We start from the raw sequence: 21,228 nt of genomic DNA on the forward strand, positions 1-21,228 counted from the left end.
GGGGGGGGGGGCAATTGAGTCAGTATGTGCAAGGGTCTTCAACATCAGAAAGAAATCAAACAAGAAGAGAAAAAGATTCCCAGAGGCGCTCCACAAATTGCCTTTCATGATTATTCAAGTTCTTCTTGACATCTTTTTTGTTTGTTTGTTTGAAGAGGTTGAAACTGCCGGTGGTCGCAAGAAAAGCAAATATCTGCAGATTTTCCCTTTTGATTTTGGATACGAGAGCTGAAATTCACAATGAATAATGAGCGGCTTCAATCCAAAGGTGTGGCGTCAGTGTTGACAGTGTTTTTTTTAGTTTTTAGGGCTGGGGGGTCCCTGGCCAGGTGTACAGTAAGACAAAGCAGTGTTGACTTTGTCTTCTTTTTTCTTTCCTGAAACTGTAGCGTCGTCGCCTCCTCAGTTACCAGTTGACCTCATTTTTCTTATCGCGCTGTCGGCAGCTGTTCCAAACGATAATCCCCGATGTTAAATCTTACTAGTCCAGTCTGCTTGGCCGGGTTAGCGCTAATTAGCGCGCTTGTAGCCACTGGCAACTGGCGTGCTCGTCATTTTAGCGTCCCAAGATGGCGCTAAGCGTATGTAGCGTGTTGGTGGATTTGCGGCAATGTCGGCCGGGCCGCTGGAATCATGTGAAGAAATGTTAGCATTATACAGTAGCGTCATAGCTCCACGCAACGTCGCTAGCTGCAAGCTAATACGTGACGGTACAGTACTAATAGACTAACTTGCTAGCTAATGGAAGATCCGACAAACGCAAGTCGACAAATAACACACAAATGAAGATCTAACAATTGTCCAGTGGACTAAAGGACAAACTGTTTAACCACTGACTATTTAGCTAAATAACAAAAACCCAAACTGAAGAACAAACTAACCAACTAGTAGACGGACTGATTGACTGTGGAACAAACAAACAAATAAATGAACAAAGAAGTGGCCAATGAACAAACTACTAACAAATGAACTCGCTACTTTGAACTGGCTGGTGAGCTAGTAGACGGATGGATCAAAAGCAAGTCACTGACAAACTAGCAAAGGCACAGCTGGACCGGATCATCAACAAATTCAATGAATGAACCATCGAGAGAGCAGATGGACTGGCCCGATGTCTGGCTAACTAACTATATCACAAAGTAATTGGACAGCTAGTAGACAGAGAGACAGATGGACTAACAATGTCATTAATTAGTTGATGGACTAACCAACTAATCTGGCTAACAAACTAGCTGACTAGCAGATGGACTGACTCACTAGTAGTAGATGTTTTGAAAAATGAAGAAACAAACTAACTCGCAGAAGGATTGACTGACTAACTAATCAACTCACTAAATAAAGTAATTGGCTAACCTAGTGGATGGACAGATGACGACAGACTGACTAGCTTGCTAACTAACTAGCTGACTAGCGAATAGACTGACTGCTTGACTGACTAACTAAATCAAATAACTGGCTAGCCGGTGGATGGACAGACTGACACCAAATGGATAACTAGATAGTTAGCTAGCTAAGTAGTGCATCAACCAGCTAACTGCTGTGGCTGACTAGCGGATGGCCTGGCACTTTTTGTGTGTGCGTTTCCTTTCTTGTGGTTTTGCCGGCCGACGAGAAGACGAGAAGGAGGCGAGGAAGCAAAGTTTCCCGCTGGCTTGGTTTGTCTTGTAAATGATTCAGCGGCGCCGCTCTGTATTTTTATACATCCATGACACGCGTTTAGAGATATATTTTTATCCCGCTCTGTCCTCTGCACTTCTTTCATTATTCAATGCGCGCCCACGCGGGGATCAAAGCGGCGAAAGCACGCGTTCAAGGCCGCGCCACTTTTGACAACTTTGCTGGTCGGCCATCTTACTGGAGCGCGGACGGCGTTCGTTTCAAACGTGTCGTTCCTTCTTGTTGCAGGAGGAAGAACGATGTCGTCCGAGAGGAGCATCTGCGTCGAATGCGCTTCGGCTTTCGAGTGAGGACGAAACGAGAGACGGACACAAAAGACTCCAATCAGTCCCGCCAGCGCTACATTCACACACGGGTAAACACGCCACCACGATGTACGCGGTGCCTGAATGGGGCAGAAAAATACAATTCAATCAAGTTGGGATTCGAAAAAAAAAGGAAAAAAAACTCCAGCTACTGCTTTTGACACTTGTATGGAATTGCAAATGTTATATTTGAATCGTTTATTCTCTGAATGGAATTTCTTCTATTGTCTTTGGCGTCGTTCCGCCTCCCAGCGCGAAGGCTTTCCTTCCGCTCACAAGACACGCGAGCAGGCTAAAAATAGACGAGCTTTCGGGCTCACACGACGTCGGCACAAACGACCCGCGGATCGAAGCAGCTTGTCTTTGCTGTAATGTCTTATTTTGCCGATCCCATCAACAAAGACATCGATCAATCGCGCAAATTAGGACATGACACTCGATCGGCACTTTTGGATCAAATATGGACCGATTTCGAGCCGGTCCATCAGATCGGTGCAAAGTCCAACTCAAATACTTTTTACGCAGTCGAGCGACTTAACTTGCGAAAGGAAATTCAGTTTTGCCTGATATTGATCCAATGATATGAAAATGACTCCCGTATGCTGTCCGACTTTGTGTGAACTTTGCTTTCAATCCGCAACAGACATGTGGCTGACCTCCGTCATGGCGTGGGCGGGGCTCAGATGGGCCTCCGCCCACGCCAGGCGACACGGGACCCCGCGGCGCGGCCGCTGCTCCAGTTAGCTTGGCTGCGCAGGCGCACAAATGCTGTCTCATCTGGCTTCCCGCTCGCTATCTCTCTGCCCGCCGCGGAATGGGCCGGATGCAGCCGGCGAAGGTCGACGCGCGTGCGTGCGTGCGTGCGTGCGTGATATACGTCAAGTGTTTGTTCATGCTGACGCACGCACGCATACGCTGTGTCCCGCCCGGGCAGACGCCGCACATCAGCGTCAAGCTCGTATGAACTGCGTCTGACGTGCGCTGCACCATCGCCTCCAATGTGGCATAACGCTGGCGTCGGGCCCAACGGAACCTTGGACCTCCAAAATGGCCGCTTGTCAGGAGAGCCCCAAAAACACGTTTCTTCAAGCCATTTTCAACACTTTACTTTGGTCAGTGATTTCTAAAAATAACACACACACATTGGACTGACCAATATTATTATTATTATTATTATTAGGGCTAGACCTAATATCGGCGCCGATTTTTGACAAAAATCGGTATCGGCCCTTTTCACAAATCTGGCGGTCAACAAAAGGAAAATCTAAAACCATTTTAATCTCAGAGAACTCATTATTTAAACGTTCAGTTAACTTTATAAGAGATGCTGCTGACCCAGGGAACCTTCTCAAACTTTTGTTTTTGTTTGACATTAAAACAAACAAATGTGAAAGATTTCTTTTTCTTTTTTTTTTTACATTTTTGAAAAAAATATTTTCTGTAAAAAACTATAGAGAGCTAAGGTATTTACTTGTTCAAGTGTCCATTTGACTTTTTAAGATGTACTGATAACCTTGGGAGCTCCTTGAACATTTTATTTTTTTTTTTTAGAAACTTCAAATGAAGTCTTTTGTCTAAGCCTGAGGTTTTAAGAAAGAAAAAAAACTTCAGTTTGAAACTTCTGAAAAATGGTTCAATAAACATCCTTTAAGACATTACAACAAAGTCAAGATCGGCATTTGTATTTTTTAGGCCAATGCCCCCCCCCCCCCCTTTTTACTGAAAATGAATATCGACTTCAAATATCGGTTATCGGCCTCCTTGACTACTAATAATTGGCATCGGTATCGGCCCCGAAAAAAACATATCAGTCTATCTCAAATGATATTATTAACAGTTGAACTACAGTACTTGTTCTTACTCCTGTTTATCTTGGGTGTAATTCCACTGCCGACCACTAGATGGTGACACACTATTTAGTTTGCCATGAATCTGAAATCGAAATTGAAAGAAGAATGAAAAACAAGAAGTATTGAGCTGAGCCGAGTTTTTGCCGCGTAACTTTTTTTCTTTTTGCTGCGCAGTCCTTCCTGGTGTGGCCGGCCAATGCGGGTCCGGTCGCGGGCGCCCCCTAGCCATGCCGTCGTCTACGCGGAAAGGGGCGCCCAAGGACCCCGAGCTGGCCGAGCTCTTCTTCAAAGACGACCCCGAGGATGTCTTCTGCGACCTGCACGAGATCGGACATGGCAGCTTCGGGGCTGTCTACTTTGTAAGTCCTTCTTGGCCACGCCTCCACCGAGCCACGCCCCCAAATTAGCAGCAAAGTCGCAGGAAAAGTTGACGTTTTGGGACAATTCCGGGGCTCGTACTTTTGCAAAATTGACTTGTTAGCCTGGCAGCATCGTTGATCGAGTCCTTTTCAAAAAAAATTCAAAAAACAAGAACAAATGAAAAACAAGTTGCCTCCATTGATCCTGGATTGCTCCAAATGTATACAAAGATTGGTATTTTATTTATTGTTTTGTTTTCAAGCAAGTACTTAAAATGGTGGCAGTAAGTCAAAAGACTGGGTGGACGCATCAATGAATTTTGACAAGAATGGTCGGGACACCTGAGCGTTCTCGTCAATCCGTCATTATTTCAAGACAAACCAAACTGCAGTCTTCAATCCATCGCCGTTATTTTACATGAGCTTCCATAAAAAAAAAAAAAAAAAAAAAGGAGTCTGAGCACGACACATAAATCAAGTTTGAGTCGTCAGCAGAACGCTTTGCCGTCATTCGTCCGTCGTGGACCTTCTGTCAATTTTGACGGAATGCCCACCTCGGTCCGTTGACGCCGTTCGGCCGTGGAAATGAGCGCTGGCTAAGCGCTGGCTAAGCGCCGGCTAAGCCCAAATTGCCAAATGTTTGACTTGTTGTTGCTGGCGCCGGTGCACTGGACTGAGCGCCTGCGTTGTCCCGCAGGCCCGCAACTCGTATTCCAACGAGGTGGTGGCCATCAAGAAGATGTCCTACAACGGCAAGCAGACCACTGAAGTAAGAAAAGGCAACCGCTAATGTTCATTGAGCCGCCATTTTGAAATGTAGTCTCAGTTTGAATCCAGTTCCGATCACGCTCGTTAGTTTTGATCATAGTTAGTCAACCTCATTCCATTTTTATTTAGTCTATTTTTCTCAACTCTAAATAAAGCATTTTAGTCTTTATTGCCGTCCAAGAAAACATCATTTTAGCCAACAAGAACTGTCAGCATTTGAGTCGAGTGATCGTCACGACAATCGTTTGACCCTTGTATCTATTTTTTTTGCCAGCCGATAAAGTTGAACGTTTGGGATCTAAAACTATTTCACATCAAAATTTCTCTCATCTTTTTTGATGAAAAGCAACTTGACACACAATTCCAGTATATCAACAAGCGGCTACTACGGCTACATGCTACGAGCTAGTAAGTTAGCCAGCAATAGTTAGCGGTCGGATTCACATTATTGTTAGAACGTTAGAGCCGTTGGGTTCACGTCACGTTCTAAATATATCTTTTTAACTTTTCACTGTGAATCCTCCCTCCTTCCTGTCCCTCGTGTTTGTGCACGTTGCACTCGCTAGCTGCAGTTTTGAAAGGGGGCGTGTCACTGTGTGTCACATGACCGTGTCACAGTGACAGATTAGCCAAGATTTGACAAAATCATATCCTTTTTGTCTCTAAAATGTCCATAGATTTTAGTCCATTTTTTATCATGTGAAGTACATTTTCATCTGGTCTTCATTAGTCGACGAAAACGCTTCTGATTTGGTTCCAGTTCTTGTTTCTCAAGGAGGGTTTTAGTCTAGTCTGGTTTTGGTTGGATGAAAAACGTGCATTGACCAAATTATTTTTGTTTAGTTTCTGTTGACAAAAATGAAGACTTTCAACTGCAAATGCAAGGCAGGAAGACACTTTTGAAATTGGCCAGAAAAAGTGCACCGGAAGTCTGCCATTTTAGTTTGAAGCGGCCATTTTGGCTACTTGCAGGGCCGCGCCAGATTTGATCCAATCGGAATGAAATCGGAAGCAGGCGTACTCTGCCGATGAACGATCAAGTTTGGTCCTTGCATGTTGGCATGACGGCAACATTTGACGCCACAAAGCTCGTTGAGCGCCCTCTGGTGGCCGTCATTGCAACAACCGTTGTGGTTTGGTTGCGCAGAAGTGGCAGGACATCATCAAGGAGGTGAAATTTTTGGGCCAGCTGCGGCATCCCAACACCATCGAATACAAAGGCTGCTACCTGAAGGACAACACCGCCTGGGTGATTATTATTTCCCGGCTCCGCGTGTCTGGACAGCGCCACCTGTCTGTCAAATGTACGAATACCAAATGATCTTTTCTTTCTTGCGCATTTCAACAGCTGGTGATGGAGTACTGCTTGGGCTCGGCATCCGATTTGCTGGAGGGTGAGGACGCCGCTTGGATAGATCCATCCGTCGATGCGTCTTGTAATAGCTTTTGTTTGCGTGTGCGTGCGTAAGTTCACAAGAAAGCCCTGCAAGAGGTGGAAATCGCCGCCATTACCCACGGTGCCTTGCTTGGATTGGCTTACTTGCATTCCCACAACATGATTCACAGGTGAGTAGAAACGTGCGTGCGGAAAACACAGCGGGGCCGCCGGCGACCTTTGCTCTCCATATCTCCGCATCTCTTTGATCAATGAAGCCACACGGCCGAGCGACCTTTGGACGGTGGCGACGCACGGAAACACAAGCGGCCGCTGATTCAGGGCAACGTTTGGAAATGAAAGGAGGAAAAAGAACCCCAAAACTGGCGAGATCTGCCGCTGGACGAAGCGTGTGCTCAGCAAACAAAAACAAAAGAGACTTGATCCGGTTTTTAAAGACGCGAAAAATGAATATAAATATTGAGCAATAAAAAGCGGCTAACTCCAAAGTTTGCCACTTGATTTGGTGATGTTTTGTATCAAAAGAAGATCATTTGGGAGTCGATGCTAAAAAGCGTCCGTCTGGCGCCGCCATCAGCTTTCTAAAAGTTTAGCATTTTTCTTCACAGGCACTTTTGATTCCATTTTCTTTGCTTGTTTGGCATTTGAATGGAATTCTTGAAAGACTCCAGATGGAAATCATCAGCATCTGCTGCAGACGACGTCCTTTGAAATGAACAAAATGGAAGCTTTTTGTTTTTTAAATTCAGTTACTTGAACTCATTTTCAGAGCAAGTTTATTTGTTTTTTATTTTGGGGGAAAATGTTTTGTTTGAGTTTGACTTTTTAGGGTGTATTTATGTCCAATTTATTTTTGTTTTTTTTAAGTAGCCACTAAATATTATGTCATAAAGTAAGAAGAAGAATTGTCAACGGACTTTTTGACTTAATTTCCAATCAACCTCCAAATCTCATTTCTGACATTTTTGCTTTGATTAGAGTTCATTTTATAAACGTAAGATGTATTTTCAGTTAGCAGTAGTTTTTGTTTTTAGCATTTTTATTTTGACTTTATTTTGTTGATAAACGTGTTTTCAATGTTGGTGTTTGTTATTTGGATAATTATTGTCAGTGCTGAACTTTTTCTGATCTTTTGTGTGTTCATCGCTGCCTGTAACTGTAAAATGTTTCAAAGTTTGTCGAATGTTGTTTTTGCGCGTCTTCAGAGACGTGAAGGCGGGGAACATCCTGCTGACGGAACCGGGCCAGGTCAAGCTGGCCGACTTTGGCTCCGCCTCCATCGCCTCGCCCGCCAACTCCTTCGTGGGGACGCCCTACTGGTGAGACTTTCAAATTTGGGTCCAAGTTTTTCTTGGGTTTTGTGTTGTTGCTTTTTTAGGGTTTTATCTTTTTTATTTTGCTTTTGTTTTATTTTTATAGCTTTTTATGTCTTTTATATTTTTTTATATCTTTCGTTTTATTTTTAGGGCTTTTATTTTTTTAAGTTAAGAGTTTTATATATATATATATATATATATTTTTTTTTTTAAGGGTTTTAAACATCGTTTTTATTTTAGGGTTTTTATTTTTCTAAGTTAAGAGTTTTATAGTTTTTTTTTTTTTTAAAGGGTTTTAAACATCGTTTTTATTTTAGGCTTTTTATTTTTCTAAGTTAAGAGTTTTATAGTTTTTTTTTTTTTTTTTAAGGGTTTTAAACATCGTTTTTATTTTAGGCTTTTTATTTTTCTAAGTTAAGAGTTTTATAGTTTTTTGTTTTTTTTTAAGGGTTTTAAACATCGTTTTTATTTTAGGGTTTTTCAAACAAGGTTTAGTGAGGTTCGAGATTGGAGTCATTTGACTTCCAAGTCTGGGTTGTGGTTTACAAATATGCTTTCAAGCACGACTCCGTTATGGGAATGGAAAGTTTCACTTGGAAATTGGACTTTAGGTTCTGTCGACGTCGATCAACGGAGGAGCAAGTCGGGTCGACGTCGTCGGCGTTCATCAGGAAAACAACAATGGTCCTTAAACAGGCCCATGTGGCACTCCTTTTCAGACATCATTTGATGGATAAGCAGCAGCGCTTGAACTGTGACCGATAAATACGATCGTTTTCCGAAGCGTGTGCAAATGTTTGGCATTTTCCTCAAGAAGGAATAAATCAGATCTCTTTTCAGAGGCTCAATAACTTTCCACATCAAGATAAGACAATACTTTGGCCTTTTAAAAAAAAAAAAAATTATGAAAACTAAAATAACCTAAAACAGTCATTTTTTTTAATGAATTACTTGATAAATATATTCAATACTTATTTTCTAACAACAAACATACGGTGCCTTATCTATAGAAAATCATATCCTGTGGAAAACTCGACCTTTTGTCACCCTGGAAATGATAATCAATGAAACCAAACTTGATGATGGAACTTGTTATCATTTCCAGGTTGCAACGTGACAAAAGGTCAATTTTGTCACAGGATATCGTCATTTTCTATACGCACTTTGTTGTCTTTCTAGACTTAACAAATACTTTATTAGATCCAAAAAATGAGAATCTTTAACGTGAAATACTTGCATGTTTATGGCAAAACGTAACATTTGGATTGTATGCACATTGTACTACTTTACATTTTTACCTTAGTTATATTTTTTTATATGTTTAATTTTTTTAAAACAAGAGCGAGCACATTACCTGGCATCAACATTCCGTCCTCTGATTTGCTGCTGTGTTTTTTCTTAATAGAAACAGAAAAAACACCCCAAAAAAGTAGCAGCATTTTTTTGCGGGTGTGGATGAGCGAATGTAATGACATTTTGGAAATTGGATTTGCGAAACAATTGAAATGTAACCCAATCAGACCCACATTTTTTTCTGCTGGGCAATTATTTTATTTTATTTTTTAACCCATTTTCACTCTTTTTTTTTTTCTTTTTTTCCCTCGTAAGAACGACGTGTAAAGAAAATGTGTGGTGCTTTCATGTTTGCATTTGTTCTAGTGGGCAGCAGGATAATATGACGTGATGTCAAGTGTTTACGTTTCGAAGCTGAACGTCATGCAAGACAAGCTGCGATTGTGATTAGTCAGCCAGGATCCAATCATCAAGCAAATGATGCGTTTTTCTTGTTTGTTTTTTTTTCTATTCTACGGGTCGGAAATAGTTGAGTATGGCAAGTGAGTCCTTTTTGGCCCTGTCGTGTTTGTGTGTGTTCAGGATGGCCCCCGAAGTGATCCTGGCCATGGACGAGGGCCAGTACGAAGGAAAGGTGGACGTCTGGTCGCTGGGGATCACCTGCATCGAATTAGGTCAGCGGCCCGCCTCTCTCGGCTTGACTTTTGTGCTGGTCCGCTCGTCTGACTGTTTGTCTCGCTGCGTTTCCAGCCGAGCGCAAGCCGCCCTTGTTCAACATGAACGCCATGAGTGCCTTATATCACATCGCGCAGAACGACTCGCCCACCCTGCAGGCCGACGAGTGGTAAGGCGCCAACGGACTCTACCGTGAAAGAAAATCGTTCCCTTTTTCTGAGCTTTAGCGTTAGTTTGACTTTTCTTTGATGTGAGCAGTATTTGCAAATGTACGGACGAGGATTAGGGTCAGTGAAGAGAGACAAAAAAAGAAGTTTGGCAGGATTCTCATGTTAAAGTCAGAATTCTGACGTGCACACCTAACCACTAGGTGGCGCTCAAGCACCTGCCCTTTTGGCCCGGACATTCATCAGTCAATGTCTGAATTCACCTCTCAAATATGATCTCGTATTATTCAAATTGTTTTTTCAGTTGAAGCTGAAAGAGGAATAAAATGATTTGTCCTCTTTGCGTGTTCCAAAACTTGAAGACAGATTTAATGTAAGAAAAAACATCTTTGCAAAAATGATTTTAATCTAACAGAGATCTCTGGACATTGTGACAGTCTCCAATTCATCACTTAACAGGTGGAATTCAGAGCGCCGAATGTGCCTCTTCCGCGTTTAAAATGGCTTCTTATAGTTAAAACCGACCACCTCTCTTTCATTTGTAGACAAAACCTCCTCTCTGGGTACTTTTCCATGAGCGATGGCGAAAACAGAGTCAGGGGTGCGTGTTCGAAACCGATTCTGTTCTCAAGGACCAAATGTGTTTTCCCACAGAGAAGGAACTTCTAGACCAAATAATATGTCCCGGTTTAAGGTCAAATTATACTGAGTTCAACTTGCTTTACACGTCTATAAAACCTTTCAACATGGTTAATATAAAGAATTAAGATGTTAATCATGTATAACAATGGTTAATATATGAAAATAAAGAATTTAAATGTTAATAATATCTAACAAAGCGCACAGGTTGAAATTTGAAAACGGTTGCGGTTTGGCTCCAAAAAGCTGCCATTTGGACAGGGGTGTGTAGACTTTTGTCCCGTCCGCCATGGCTTCCCTCCACCGCCTTCTTCTTCTTTGAACCGAGATAGATCGACAAAAAGTTCAATCCATACTAGACTTTTTTTCTTCATTGTTTGACTCCAAATAGTCTGCGCAATTTGATTGCTGGCAGCAAATCAACAGCAACCGATCAATGGCTCAGTTTTGCTGGCCAAAGCCAGAAAACAGGTGAGCCCTGATTGCTGCTCACGTGTTTCCTCAGCGCAGGTGACGTCATCTTCAGGCGACGTCATCTTCAGGCGACGTCATCTTCAGGCGACAGCAAGTCAGCACAATTTGCTTTCAAAGCTGTTCATTGCACATGAAAATGAATGAAGTGGTCAAATGTTAACTTTTGACTGCTGAAAATGTCCCACTGAGTCAAGTCTCCCTTTAAATGTGATTAGAGGCAATTGATTGATTGATTGATTGACGCCATCACATTGAATTGCTCCACATCATTTAAAACAACCTGCGTCGGAAGTTTGGGAGTGGAATGGAAATCAGTCGTGCCTGCCGTCAATACAATATCATATATTGTTATTATTATTATTATTATTGAATCATTTATATTTATATAATATAATATGCATAATACTAATAGCATACAACAAAAAAGTAAATAAAATGAATTCTAAGTGAATGGCTAAATCAAATCAATAAATGAAGAACACAAAATACATCCGACATGTTTCGTTTTGTCGTAAGCAGAAGAATGAATCCGTCTCTCCCGATGACGTTTGTCACGGCGGGTCACAATCGCATGTTTTATTGACGATGATCGGCTGTCTGTCGTCATCCATCTTGATCTCGTCGTCCAGCATTATGTCAATGACGTGAATTAGGCACTAATGACGCAAGCGATGTTGTTCGTTGTTGATGCGGCGTCGCGCTCGCCGCCGCCGACGGAAATCGTAAGCGAGCGGCGGACGACGCTGCGGGGCCTCCTGTGAAAAGCTCTTGAATGTAGGCCACGCCTCCCAGTTTCAAAGGACGTCATCGGCGCCGAACGTGGCAAAAGTCAGGCCGGGGATGCACTTTGCAAATGTCTGTTGAGCGTATTTGAAAGACCCCAAGCGGACACTTAATGTGGTCTTAAGCTCTCATTTACTATTTTTTTGCTCTGATCTTATTGACATCATATGTACACACAGTTTACTTGTATATATGTTTGTTGATGTTACTTATTTTTAGTCATTATTTTTTCAAATGTCTTTATGTCTTTTTTTAGGGGTAATAACAATAATAATATACTATTATTATTTTAGGGCTGTCAAAATGAGTGCGTTCATTTCAAGTTTAACCTTTAACGCCACTCATTTCTTTTAACACGTACTTAATGAGCGCCGCCCTTACTTGGGAAAGCCTGTCCTGGGAGAATTCACGTCCTTGTCAAAATTGAGCACTAACGCATGTAATAACTAGAAAAATTCCCGCGGAAATAATTATGCGTATATTTGTGGACGCTGGGGTCGAGTTGTATTTTACAATTGTGAAAATGTGCAGAATTTCGCAAGTGACTTCATGTTAAAGATGAGATCGCTCTTAAGATGAAAAGAAAAATGCACTGAGCTGTCACCAACGTCTTACAAATGCAATGATGCCATCTAGTGGCCGAAAAATGACCTCAACACAAATCAATATCACGCTCGTCTTTTACAGTACGGTGCATCTTTTTAATTTTAATTCAGTTTTATGAATTATTATGAAATGATTGTATCAATGTCTAAAAGATGCCGCCATATTTCAGTTAGCGTAACGTTTTTTTTCTACTTAAATGTTAACAAGAGTATGAAAATTTAGAAAAATAATCTTTAACTATACATTTTATTGTACATTCAGAACAGATATAAACTTAAAAAAAAGCAAAAATGGTGACCCGTGCCCACGTGGCAATATTTATGGAGCAGTGGATGTTTTGGAAAAAAAAGTTGATGATTGGTTGAAATCCAGCATAATTGAGCAGGTGCTGCATTTTTGCGCAGGTCTGACCCTTTCCGAAGCTTTGTGGACTACTGCCTACTGAAAATTCCTCAGGACCGACCCTCGTCGGGGGAGCTGCTACGAGTGAGTGCCGGCGTCGCCACGGGAAATGTGGCAGGGTTTTTGGACTTTCTAGACCTGCTTTTGTCACCTCTGACCACCGCTTACAAATTGACTAGTGATGAAATTGCTTGTAAATAGTTCATAGCTGCTGGACTTTGCGGACAAATGAGCAAAATTGCTGCATCATGAAAACGAGGAAGCCGTTTTCCTGCGTCACTCACGGGCGAAGCCTTTTTCCCGTTTTTCCATTTTTTTTCTTTCTTTCTTTCTCTTCCCCCAGCACGACTTTGTGCGGCGGGAGCGCTCGCCGAGGATCCTGCTGGACCTGATCCAGAGGACCAAAGACGCCGTTCGCGAGCTGGACAACCTGCAGTACCGCAAGATGAAGAAGATCCTGTACCAGGAGAAGCACAACGGGCCCATGGGGGAGAGCCAGGAGGACGAGGAGGTGGGTGGCGCTCGCAATGCGGCCGGGCCCGGCGTGTGGCGTGCGCGTGTGACCTTGCGGACCGACCGGCCCGGCAGGACAGCCAAGCGGCCGGCTGCAAGATGAACAGCCTGGGCAGCAACCGCTCCATCCCCAGCGCCTCCGTCAGCACGGGCAGCCCGAGCAGCAGCGTCAACAGCCTGCAGGAGGTCCTGGACGACGTCAGCCTCAGCAACCCGCACGACTACGCCGCCACCCTGGACTCCGCCGCCACCCTGGACTCCGCCGCCACCCTGGACTCCGCCGCCCACGCCGACCAGGTATTTCCCGACGAAAAAAAAACAAAACGGGCCGCCTGGGCTCAACTCCGCTTTCCAGATGGCGACCAGGCTAGCTTTGAAATATCCTTTCTAGATATTTATGTCATATCATATATATTTGATGTATATTTCACAAACGTAAGGAAAAAAATAAGCAAAATGATCAAGAGGATTGATCATACTCTGCCCATATCAAGCACGGTGGTCTTGAAAATTGTCTTTTCAAAAATGAGCAAATTTAAGAAATGATGTCTTTCAGTTTTTGCATTGGCAGGTGGAGTTTTCTGCCTAAACGGGCTGCGGTCGGTCCTCGTCAGATGTAGCAGTTAGCTTGTCATCTGCATTCTAAACGTGTTCCTTTGCTGACTGCTACGAGGTTTGGTTGTTCTGGAAGAAACACAGAAGACACAAATGATGTGGCTTCAGCAAGTGGAATTTGCCGCCTAAATGGGCAGCAGAGGGTGGATGTCACAAAGTTAGCAGCATGTTAATTGAACTCCACCTTTTGCTACCGCCTCATTGTCCCGAAGCAAAGCCAGGGTGAAACGTTGCATCAGCAGGTGGAGTTTGCCGCCTAAATGGGATGCGTTGACTGGCCAGCGGACAACCCAAAGTTGGCACGTTGGATGTTTTTTGCCCCCTACCACATTCTTCCAGAGTGTTGCCAGGTTCAATTTCTCTTAAAGCAATTGAGACTGAATTTTTTTCTGTTTGCTGCCTAAACGTGGTTCCAGCAGCTCACGTCTTCTGACTAAATGGGCTGCATGAGGTTTTTGGCAAAGCTAAAATGACAATGTAAGCTGCACCCTGAATTTGGTTTCTTTCCGGATCAATTTTGTCTTGATGAAATTTGAGCGGTAGCAAATGCAGAAGCCGCGAGAGTGATCTGCCTAAATGGGCTGCAGAGGCTCCTCGGCTGCATCTTGTCACTTGACGGACTTGATTTGTGTCCAAGAAACCGGCGTGAAATAAAAATGTGTGTGTTTGTTGTGTGTCAGGAGCAGCAGTACAGATGGGACGACGGCATGCACCCCAAGAGCAGCCAGGCCCAAAACTACAAGAACCAGGCCCGCTTCGCCACCATCAAGTCTGCGTCCTTGGTGAGTTGTTGGTCCCGAAAAAGACTAAGGTTGTATAGTTACATCACTTCCTCCAGGAAACTCTCAAAGCACTTCTGTCAAAGGCTCATGGTGAGACATCGAATACGTGGCAGCAGCAGTGTGAGCTTTCTGCCTAAACGGGCTGCATAGGACACTCAGTGACTGAGTGGACGTGGCAACATATTACTTTGCTGCTCTCTGGACTGCTAGCATGTCTTGATATAGCTTGAAGTGACATGTGGCTGCATTAGGTGCTGTTTGCTGCTTAAACGGGTTGCATGAAACACGCAGTTTGAGTGTCCCAAAGTTAGCCTATTGTCTGTTTTGCTCGTATTCTGCTTTTTCATGGACTCCCTCCATGGCTACTTTGGGCTTGCCATGTCAGAGGCGTAACATTTGTGGCAGCAGCAGGTGGGGTTTTCTGCCTCGACAGGCTGCGTGAGATGTTTGATGGACTTCTCGACATTAGCTTGTTAGCTGTAGCCGCACCTTTTGTTACGTTCCAGCCGTCGGGCTGGATTTGTCTCGAAACGACGGCAGCACCAGTTACGCGCGCACGCGTGCTTGCTTTCTGCCTAAAGGGGCCGTGGAAGAAAATCTCTAACGTTTCCAAACTGCCGCCAGTTCATCTTCTTTGCTTTTCATGTGCAGTTTGCCGCCTAAACGGGCCGGGTGATGCCTTCACTCTTTTCCTTTCACGTCTCCTCTCGTCGCTCGTCTGTTGTCATAGAAACAAGATGTAGTAGGAAGTCGTCGCGCTTTCACGAGTGCTTTACAAACCTTCCCTCAAGCGCCGTGTGTGCGCGCGCGTGCCTATTGCTGTCGGATGACATCATCTTTTTCCCGCGTCTTCGGGCAGGTAGACAAAGAGACGACTGCTGGACATGCGCGCAGGCGGGAATCATCATCATCATCATCATCATCATTGCGCAACAAGAAGTGCCCTCCGTCAAAATGGCGCTCTGCCGCTGTGAGGGCAAGGGAGGGGGAGGGGCTCCAGAGGTTACTGGAGGTCAAAGCAAAGCCAATTCTGAGCGTGTTTTGGGGAAAAGGACTTTGGACTGGATTTGTCCCGAGCCAACCCGCAACTGTGGACACAAAAGAAGAATGATTGAGTTGAGCTTTGATATAATTGCAAAAGTATTAGCCCCCCCTTGAGCTCTCTGACCTGTTGCCGGACGCTAATCTAATTTCAGGCTTCAAACTGAAAGATATTAAATCAACAGCAAGTGTGACGTAAGTCGGGTCCCTTTCTTCCAAAACAGGACAACATTTCAAATCGATTGTTTGGCAAAGGCAAAGCGGACGATTGCGAATAAAAACAATCAGTCGGCCATCTTGCGGGACGATTTGATCACGTTGAAGTTGTTGCAAAACGATGGATGGAAAATATTTGCCGATGAATCGGAAAAGGTGTGAATCGTTTGACGAGCCGCTTGCATTTGCAAACGCAGCTGAAAAAAGTTTGGGCGGGCACGTGGAGCCAATTGGCCATCACAGGGTTAACGCGGCTGCTTGCTATTTCGCCCCCCGGGGCCCCCCCTCGCCAGGGCCCGTCAATGAGGTATTCATGTTGCCCACCTGCTGCCCGCCGCGTCGCGCTGGCGCCACTAAAAGGTCGCTCTGTGCTCCCCTCGGCCTGCTTTTTGCGTGCCCTGGGCGCCAACCAGGGGCGGCGTTGTCAGGGAAGGGGGGGGGGGGCGCTCTTGGGGCCCTCGGAGCTCGCAGAGGACGCCGCCCGGGCCAGGGTGCCGCACGCCGCTGCGCTCGCCGCCATGTTGGGTCGCAGGCGTTCGGGCGGGACTACTTACCAGAAGATGCGCAGCGAGGACGGCGACGTCGGTCTTCAGGTCGGCCCGCTTTAACATTCCTTTTCGAGCACAATGATTGAATTGACGGAATCTGGAAGGCGGAGTTAGAACATGAACAAATGTTGCTCCTCATCTGGGAGCTTTTTGTGAAAAAAAGAGTCGTGATAAATAGTTGGAGGGATTTGAATCGTGCAAGAGGGGGAAGGAGTTCTCCGGGTCTCAAGACCACTTTTTTTTTTGGTCTCGGTCTGGTCTTGGAGTCAAAAGCATTTTTAGCTGGTCTGGGGCAGGACCGACTCTGGATTTTTGATCAGGACTGGTCCAGACCAGGTCAGTACTTCTGTGATCTGAAGTCAAACAAGAAATTGGTTTCATTGAACTATTTGGAAAAACAACAAATCAGATTTTGATTTTGTTGCAAACAAAATGAAAAATAAAATACTGGTCCTTTTGTTCTGTTTTACGGAAGCGTGTTGCATTCACTTGGAAAAAAAAATCATGTGTTTCTGACTCTTGTTTTTGAGGAGCTTTGAGTATTTAAAAATTTTTGCTCTTCTGAATATTTTTTATGGAAGCACAATACATTCACTTGAAGAAAATAAAATACTTTTTTGACTATTTTTTGAGAATGAAAAAAAAAAAAGTCTTATTGAATAATTTTCAGTTTTCTGAATATTTTTTTCTGTTTAAAAAAAAAAGTTCTGTCATTAAAAAAAGAGAAAAAAATATTCAGACAAACAGCACAAATGTTTAGTATAATAGAAAAGCAGAAAAAAAAACGGGAAAAAAATCAATCAAATAAAAAAAAAAATACTTAAAACAAATCAACCCCAAAAATACTCACAATAAACGAAGCTTTTTTTGTTTCTTTTCGTGAATGCAATATGTTTCCGTACAAAATCGATTTCTGGGCCAAATATGATGCCCGCCACCCTAAGCAGTTTCCGAAAATGGATGAAGAGAACGTCATTTTTTTGCATTCCAAGCCAGGAGTTCAAAAGCAATTGTGGAATCATTCCAAAAGTGGCAATTGTGTTTTTTTTTTTTTTCTCCCAACGTTTGTTTGTGTGCGTGCGTGGAAGTGTCCTCAACGCGTTTTGTCAATCTTTTGACTGGATTAAGAAATGCGTGAGCGACATTTGAAAAATAGCACAATTGTCCTTTTTCAACATTTTTAGAAAACAAGAAGAAAAAAGTGTCAACAAAAACGTCGGTTGTGTCAACAAAATTAGTTTTTGGCGAGTTGACAAAACCTTTGAATGTCGCGCGAGCTCTTGCACAGCCTGATGGCTTTTGGTGGCCTCCCACTTCATTTATTTCCCAAAAAAAAATGTCCGTCCGGGCGTGCGATGGATGAAACGCGTGTGTTTTGTGCGTCAGGTGACCAAGCAGATCCACGAGCACGAGCAGGACAGCGAGCTGCGCGAGCAGATGTCGGGCTACAAGCGCATGCGGCGACAACACCAGAAGCAGCTGATCGCGCTGGAGAACAAACTCAAGGCCGAGATGGACGAGCACCGCCTGCGGCTGCACAAGGAGGCGGAGACGCAGGCCAACGCCGCCTACGTGGAGCTGGAGAAGTTGGCCAAGAGGCACGCCGTGCACGCCGACAAGGAGGTACGCCCACATATGCAAACGGCCGCCCGTGCAGACCAGGGGGGAGGAGTCGGGAAAATAAAGAGGAAAAAATCATGACAACAGGGAGGCGTATTTGGCAAATGGTGTGCGTACCCGGACAAAGATATAGTTGGGGGGCGGGAACAAATGTCGTGTATGCAAGTTTAAAAAGAAAGAACATGCAGACGAAGACGGCGTACGAGAATAACGTGATGCTAAATTGACACGCAAAGGAAGGCGCTAGCTAACACGCTAATGTGCTAACACGCACGCAGGCAAAGTTGTCGCTGGCCGAGGAGAAGAAGTTCCAGCAGCAGATGGCGGCGCAGCAGAAAAAGGAGCTCAGCACATTCCTGGACACGCAGAAGAAGCAATACAAGCTGTGCAAGGAGAAGATTAAGGAGGTGAGTGAGTCGCATGCTAACTTTTAGCGGTTGCTCTTTGTATGTCTTTGATGTTCACGGCGGTTGACTGATCAATCTCAAAGTGTCTTTAATCTCTGCCCCCAAAAAAAGAAGTTTCATTGGAGCTGAAATTGTTTTGTTTACAAAAAAACATTTGAAGGCATCTTGAATTGTTTGAAGACATCTTTGATGTTGTTGTTTACATGAACGCACGTTAGCTTCATTGAAGACTAAATTGTCTCCGTTGTTGCAAACGTGAGATGTCGACCTTGTTTGATGCGGTTTGACGTCTTTGTTGACAAGGATGTGTCATTGTTAATGTTATTGTTGTTGACAATGTGATCATTGACATTGTTGTCGTCATTGAGGGCGTGTCTCTGATGCCATTATTAATGTTGACGTTGTCATTTAAGATGTCTTTGATGTTGTCATTGTTGATGTTGCAATTGTTAGTGATGTTGACAATGTTGTCGTTGCCATTTATGGCGTGTCATTGATGATGTCATCGTTGCCATGGGTGACGTGTCTTTGATGTTACTGTAGCTGTTGTCTCAATTGTTGTCGTGAGCACCAATGTTGCGTTGTTGATATTATTGTCATCATTCTAGCCATGTTTTTGATGTTGTTGACAATGTGTCATTGATGTTGTTCTATCGATGCCGTGTTTTTGATGTCATAGTTAATGCGGTGTTATTGATGTCATCGTTGTTGACAATGTTTTCATATTTGATGCGTCTTTGATGTTGTCATTGTTGATGTTGACAATGGTATCGCCATTTATGGCGTGTCTTTGATGCTCTCAATGTTGTTGTGTTGTTGACGTTGGTGTTTGATCTGGCGTCATTGATGTTGCCATCGTTGTTGTCGTTGAGCATGTCTGATGTTGTCATTGATATTGTTGTCGGCATTGATGACCGTTTTTTATGTTGTTGATGTGACGTCATTGACGTTGTCGTCGTCATTGAGGATGTGTTGTTGACAATGTGTCATTTTCATTGTTGTCATTGATGACGTGTCTTTGATGTTGCCATTGTTGCAAAATCGTTGTTGACATTGTTGCCGTCATTGATTGATGACGTGTTGTTGATGCGGTGTCATTGATGTTGTTGCGATCGTTGTTGGCATCATGTCACTGACAAAGTTGTGCGGTTAACATGGTTGTCATCGCGGTTGATGACGCGCCTTTGATGTCGAATCGCCGCTGACGTTGTGGCTGGCGGCAGGAGATGAGCGAGGACGCCAGCACGCCGAAGAAGGAGAAGCAGGAGCGTCTGTCCAAGCACAAGGAGAACATGCAGCACTCGCAGGCGGAGGAGGAGGCCGACCTGCTGGCCCGCCAGCGCCTGCGCCTGGAGCGACACGCGCGCGCCTACAAGCGCAACGCCCTCCTCGCCCGACACCGCCTGGAGCAGGAGCACATGCGAGAGGTACGCACGCACGCACGCACGCACGCACGCACGCACGCACGCACGCACGGCCCCTTCCCACCCCATCAAACACTTCCTGTTCCAAGCAGATTAGCCTCCGGGCGCTAATCCGCGCTCACGCCCCAAAAATGCTGGCGGATTTGTCAAAGTGTGTGTGTGTGATTTCCATGTCAGCAACGAGCGTAGCTTGCCATTAGGCAAGGCAGGCAATTGCTTGGGGCCCCTTAGCCAGCAGGGGCCCCAAATTCCCTGAGTCAGGTGAAGTTTTTTCTTTAAAAAAATGCAATAGTAAGGTTAATTTTTATTATTGATTTTATTCATTCTTTGTAAATGATCATGAATAGTAGTAAAATTTAAAAATTTAAATAAAAAAGACCATGTAGAGTAAGGTTTTTTTGTCTTTTAAAAATATGACCATGTAGTAATGATTTAGTTTAAAAAAAATGAACATGTATAGTAAGGCTTTTTTTTTAATCCAAAAATGACCATATATGGTAGTTTAAAAAAAAATTGCCAACGTTTTTTTTTTTAATTAAAAAATTAAAAAGGACTCATGTATAAGAAGGCTTTTATTATGCAAAAAAAAGACAATATATAGTAAGTTGTTTTTGTTTGTTAAAAAAAAAAAGACCAGTTTTAGTAAGGCTTTTTTGTTTTTGTTTTTTAACGACCATTCAATTTGTCATTTTATTTTCCTGTTTTCTGGCTCACCTGGAAGGATTCTTGCTAATGTTAAACAAGTCACTTGAACGAAGCGCAATTAATGGCGATTGTTTATGAAAGGCACAGATGTGCAATTTTGAATGTGTGCTACAAATGGCAGCCGGGGACCCCAATCTTCTTGCTCGGGGCCCCTGGGTTCTGTTGTGTCCCATCACTGGCAACCGGCAGCTGATAAGGGAGACGCGCACGCAAGTTTTCCACGTCTGGGCTTGAGTTCCCCGTTCAGATCCGCCGGCGCGGCGTCTTCGCTGAGCATATTTCGTTGCGCTTCATCAGGAGCTGCACAAGAAGAAGAGCCAGAAGGAGTGCGAGCACGCCGCCTCCATCCGCCACGACGAGTCCACGCAGGAGCTGGAAGGCCGCCAGCTGCTCAGCCTGCAGAAACTGCGCCAGGACCTGATCCGCCTGCAGCACCAGACCGAGCTGGACAACCAGATGGAGTACAACGGGCGGCGCCAGAGGGAGCTTCACCGCAAGCACGTCATGCAACTGCGGCAGCAGCCCAAGAACATCAAGGTGCGAGCGACAAAGCAAAACACGCCCCCGCCGTCACGCCCGCAACATCCCGGCCCATCCCACAAGCCAAGAAATCACTCACAGCCTTTGATGCCTTTTACGTTCATAGG

General features: G+C 44.2%; 1 protein-coding gene across 1 annotated transcript in view; it reads left to right on the top strand.

Moving 5' to 3' along the window:
• taok3a (TAO kinase 3a) overlaps nt 1-21,228 on the top strand; it is a 43,975-nt gene that overhangs the window by 17,743 nt on the left and 5,004 nt on the right. Inside the window, 18 exon segments of the mRNA XM_077561212.1 lie at nt 1,906-2,032; nt 4,007-4,046; nt 4,049-4,191; nt 4,889-4,960; nt 6,107-6,208; nt 6,308-6,353; nt 6,429-6,525; nt 7,561-7,674; nt 9,547-9,638; nt 9,715-9,808; nt 12,713-12,794; nt 13,054-13,221; nt 13,299-13,520; nt 14,519-14,620; nt 17,812-18,048; nt 18,324-18,452; nt 19,676-19,879; nt 20,879-21,118. Coding sequence (XP_077417338.1) covers nt 1,906-2,032; nt 4,007-4,046; nt 4,049-4,191; nt 4,889-4,960; nt 6,107-6,208; nt 6,308-6,353; nt 6,429-6,525; nt 7,561-7,674; nt 9,547-9,638; nt 9,715-9,808; nt 12,713-12,794; nt 13,054-13,221; nt 13,299-13,520; nt 14,519-14,620; nt 17,812-18,048; nt 18,324-18,452; nt 19,676-19,879; nt 20,879-21,118 — 2,311 coding nt within the window.

The sequence above is a fragment of the Vanacampus margaritifer genome, chromosome 3, assembly GCF_051991255.1.
Source record: "Vanacampus margaritifer isolate UIUO_Vmar chromosome 3, RoL_Vmar_1.0, whole genome shotgun sequence".
Taxonomy (NCBI): domain Eukaryota; kingdom Metazoa; phylum Chordata; class Actinopteri; order Syngnathiformes; family Syngnathidae; genus Vanacampus; species Vanacampus margaritifer.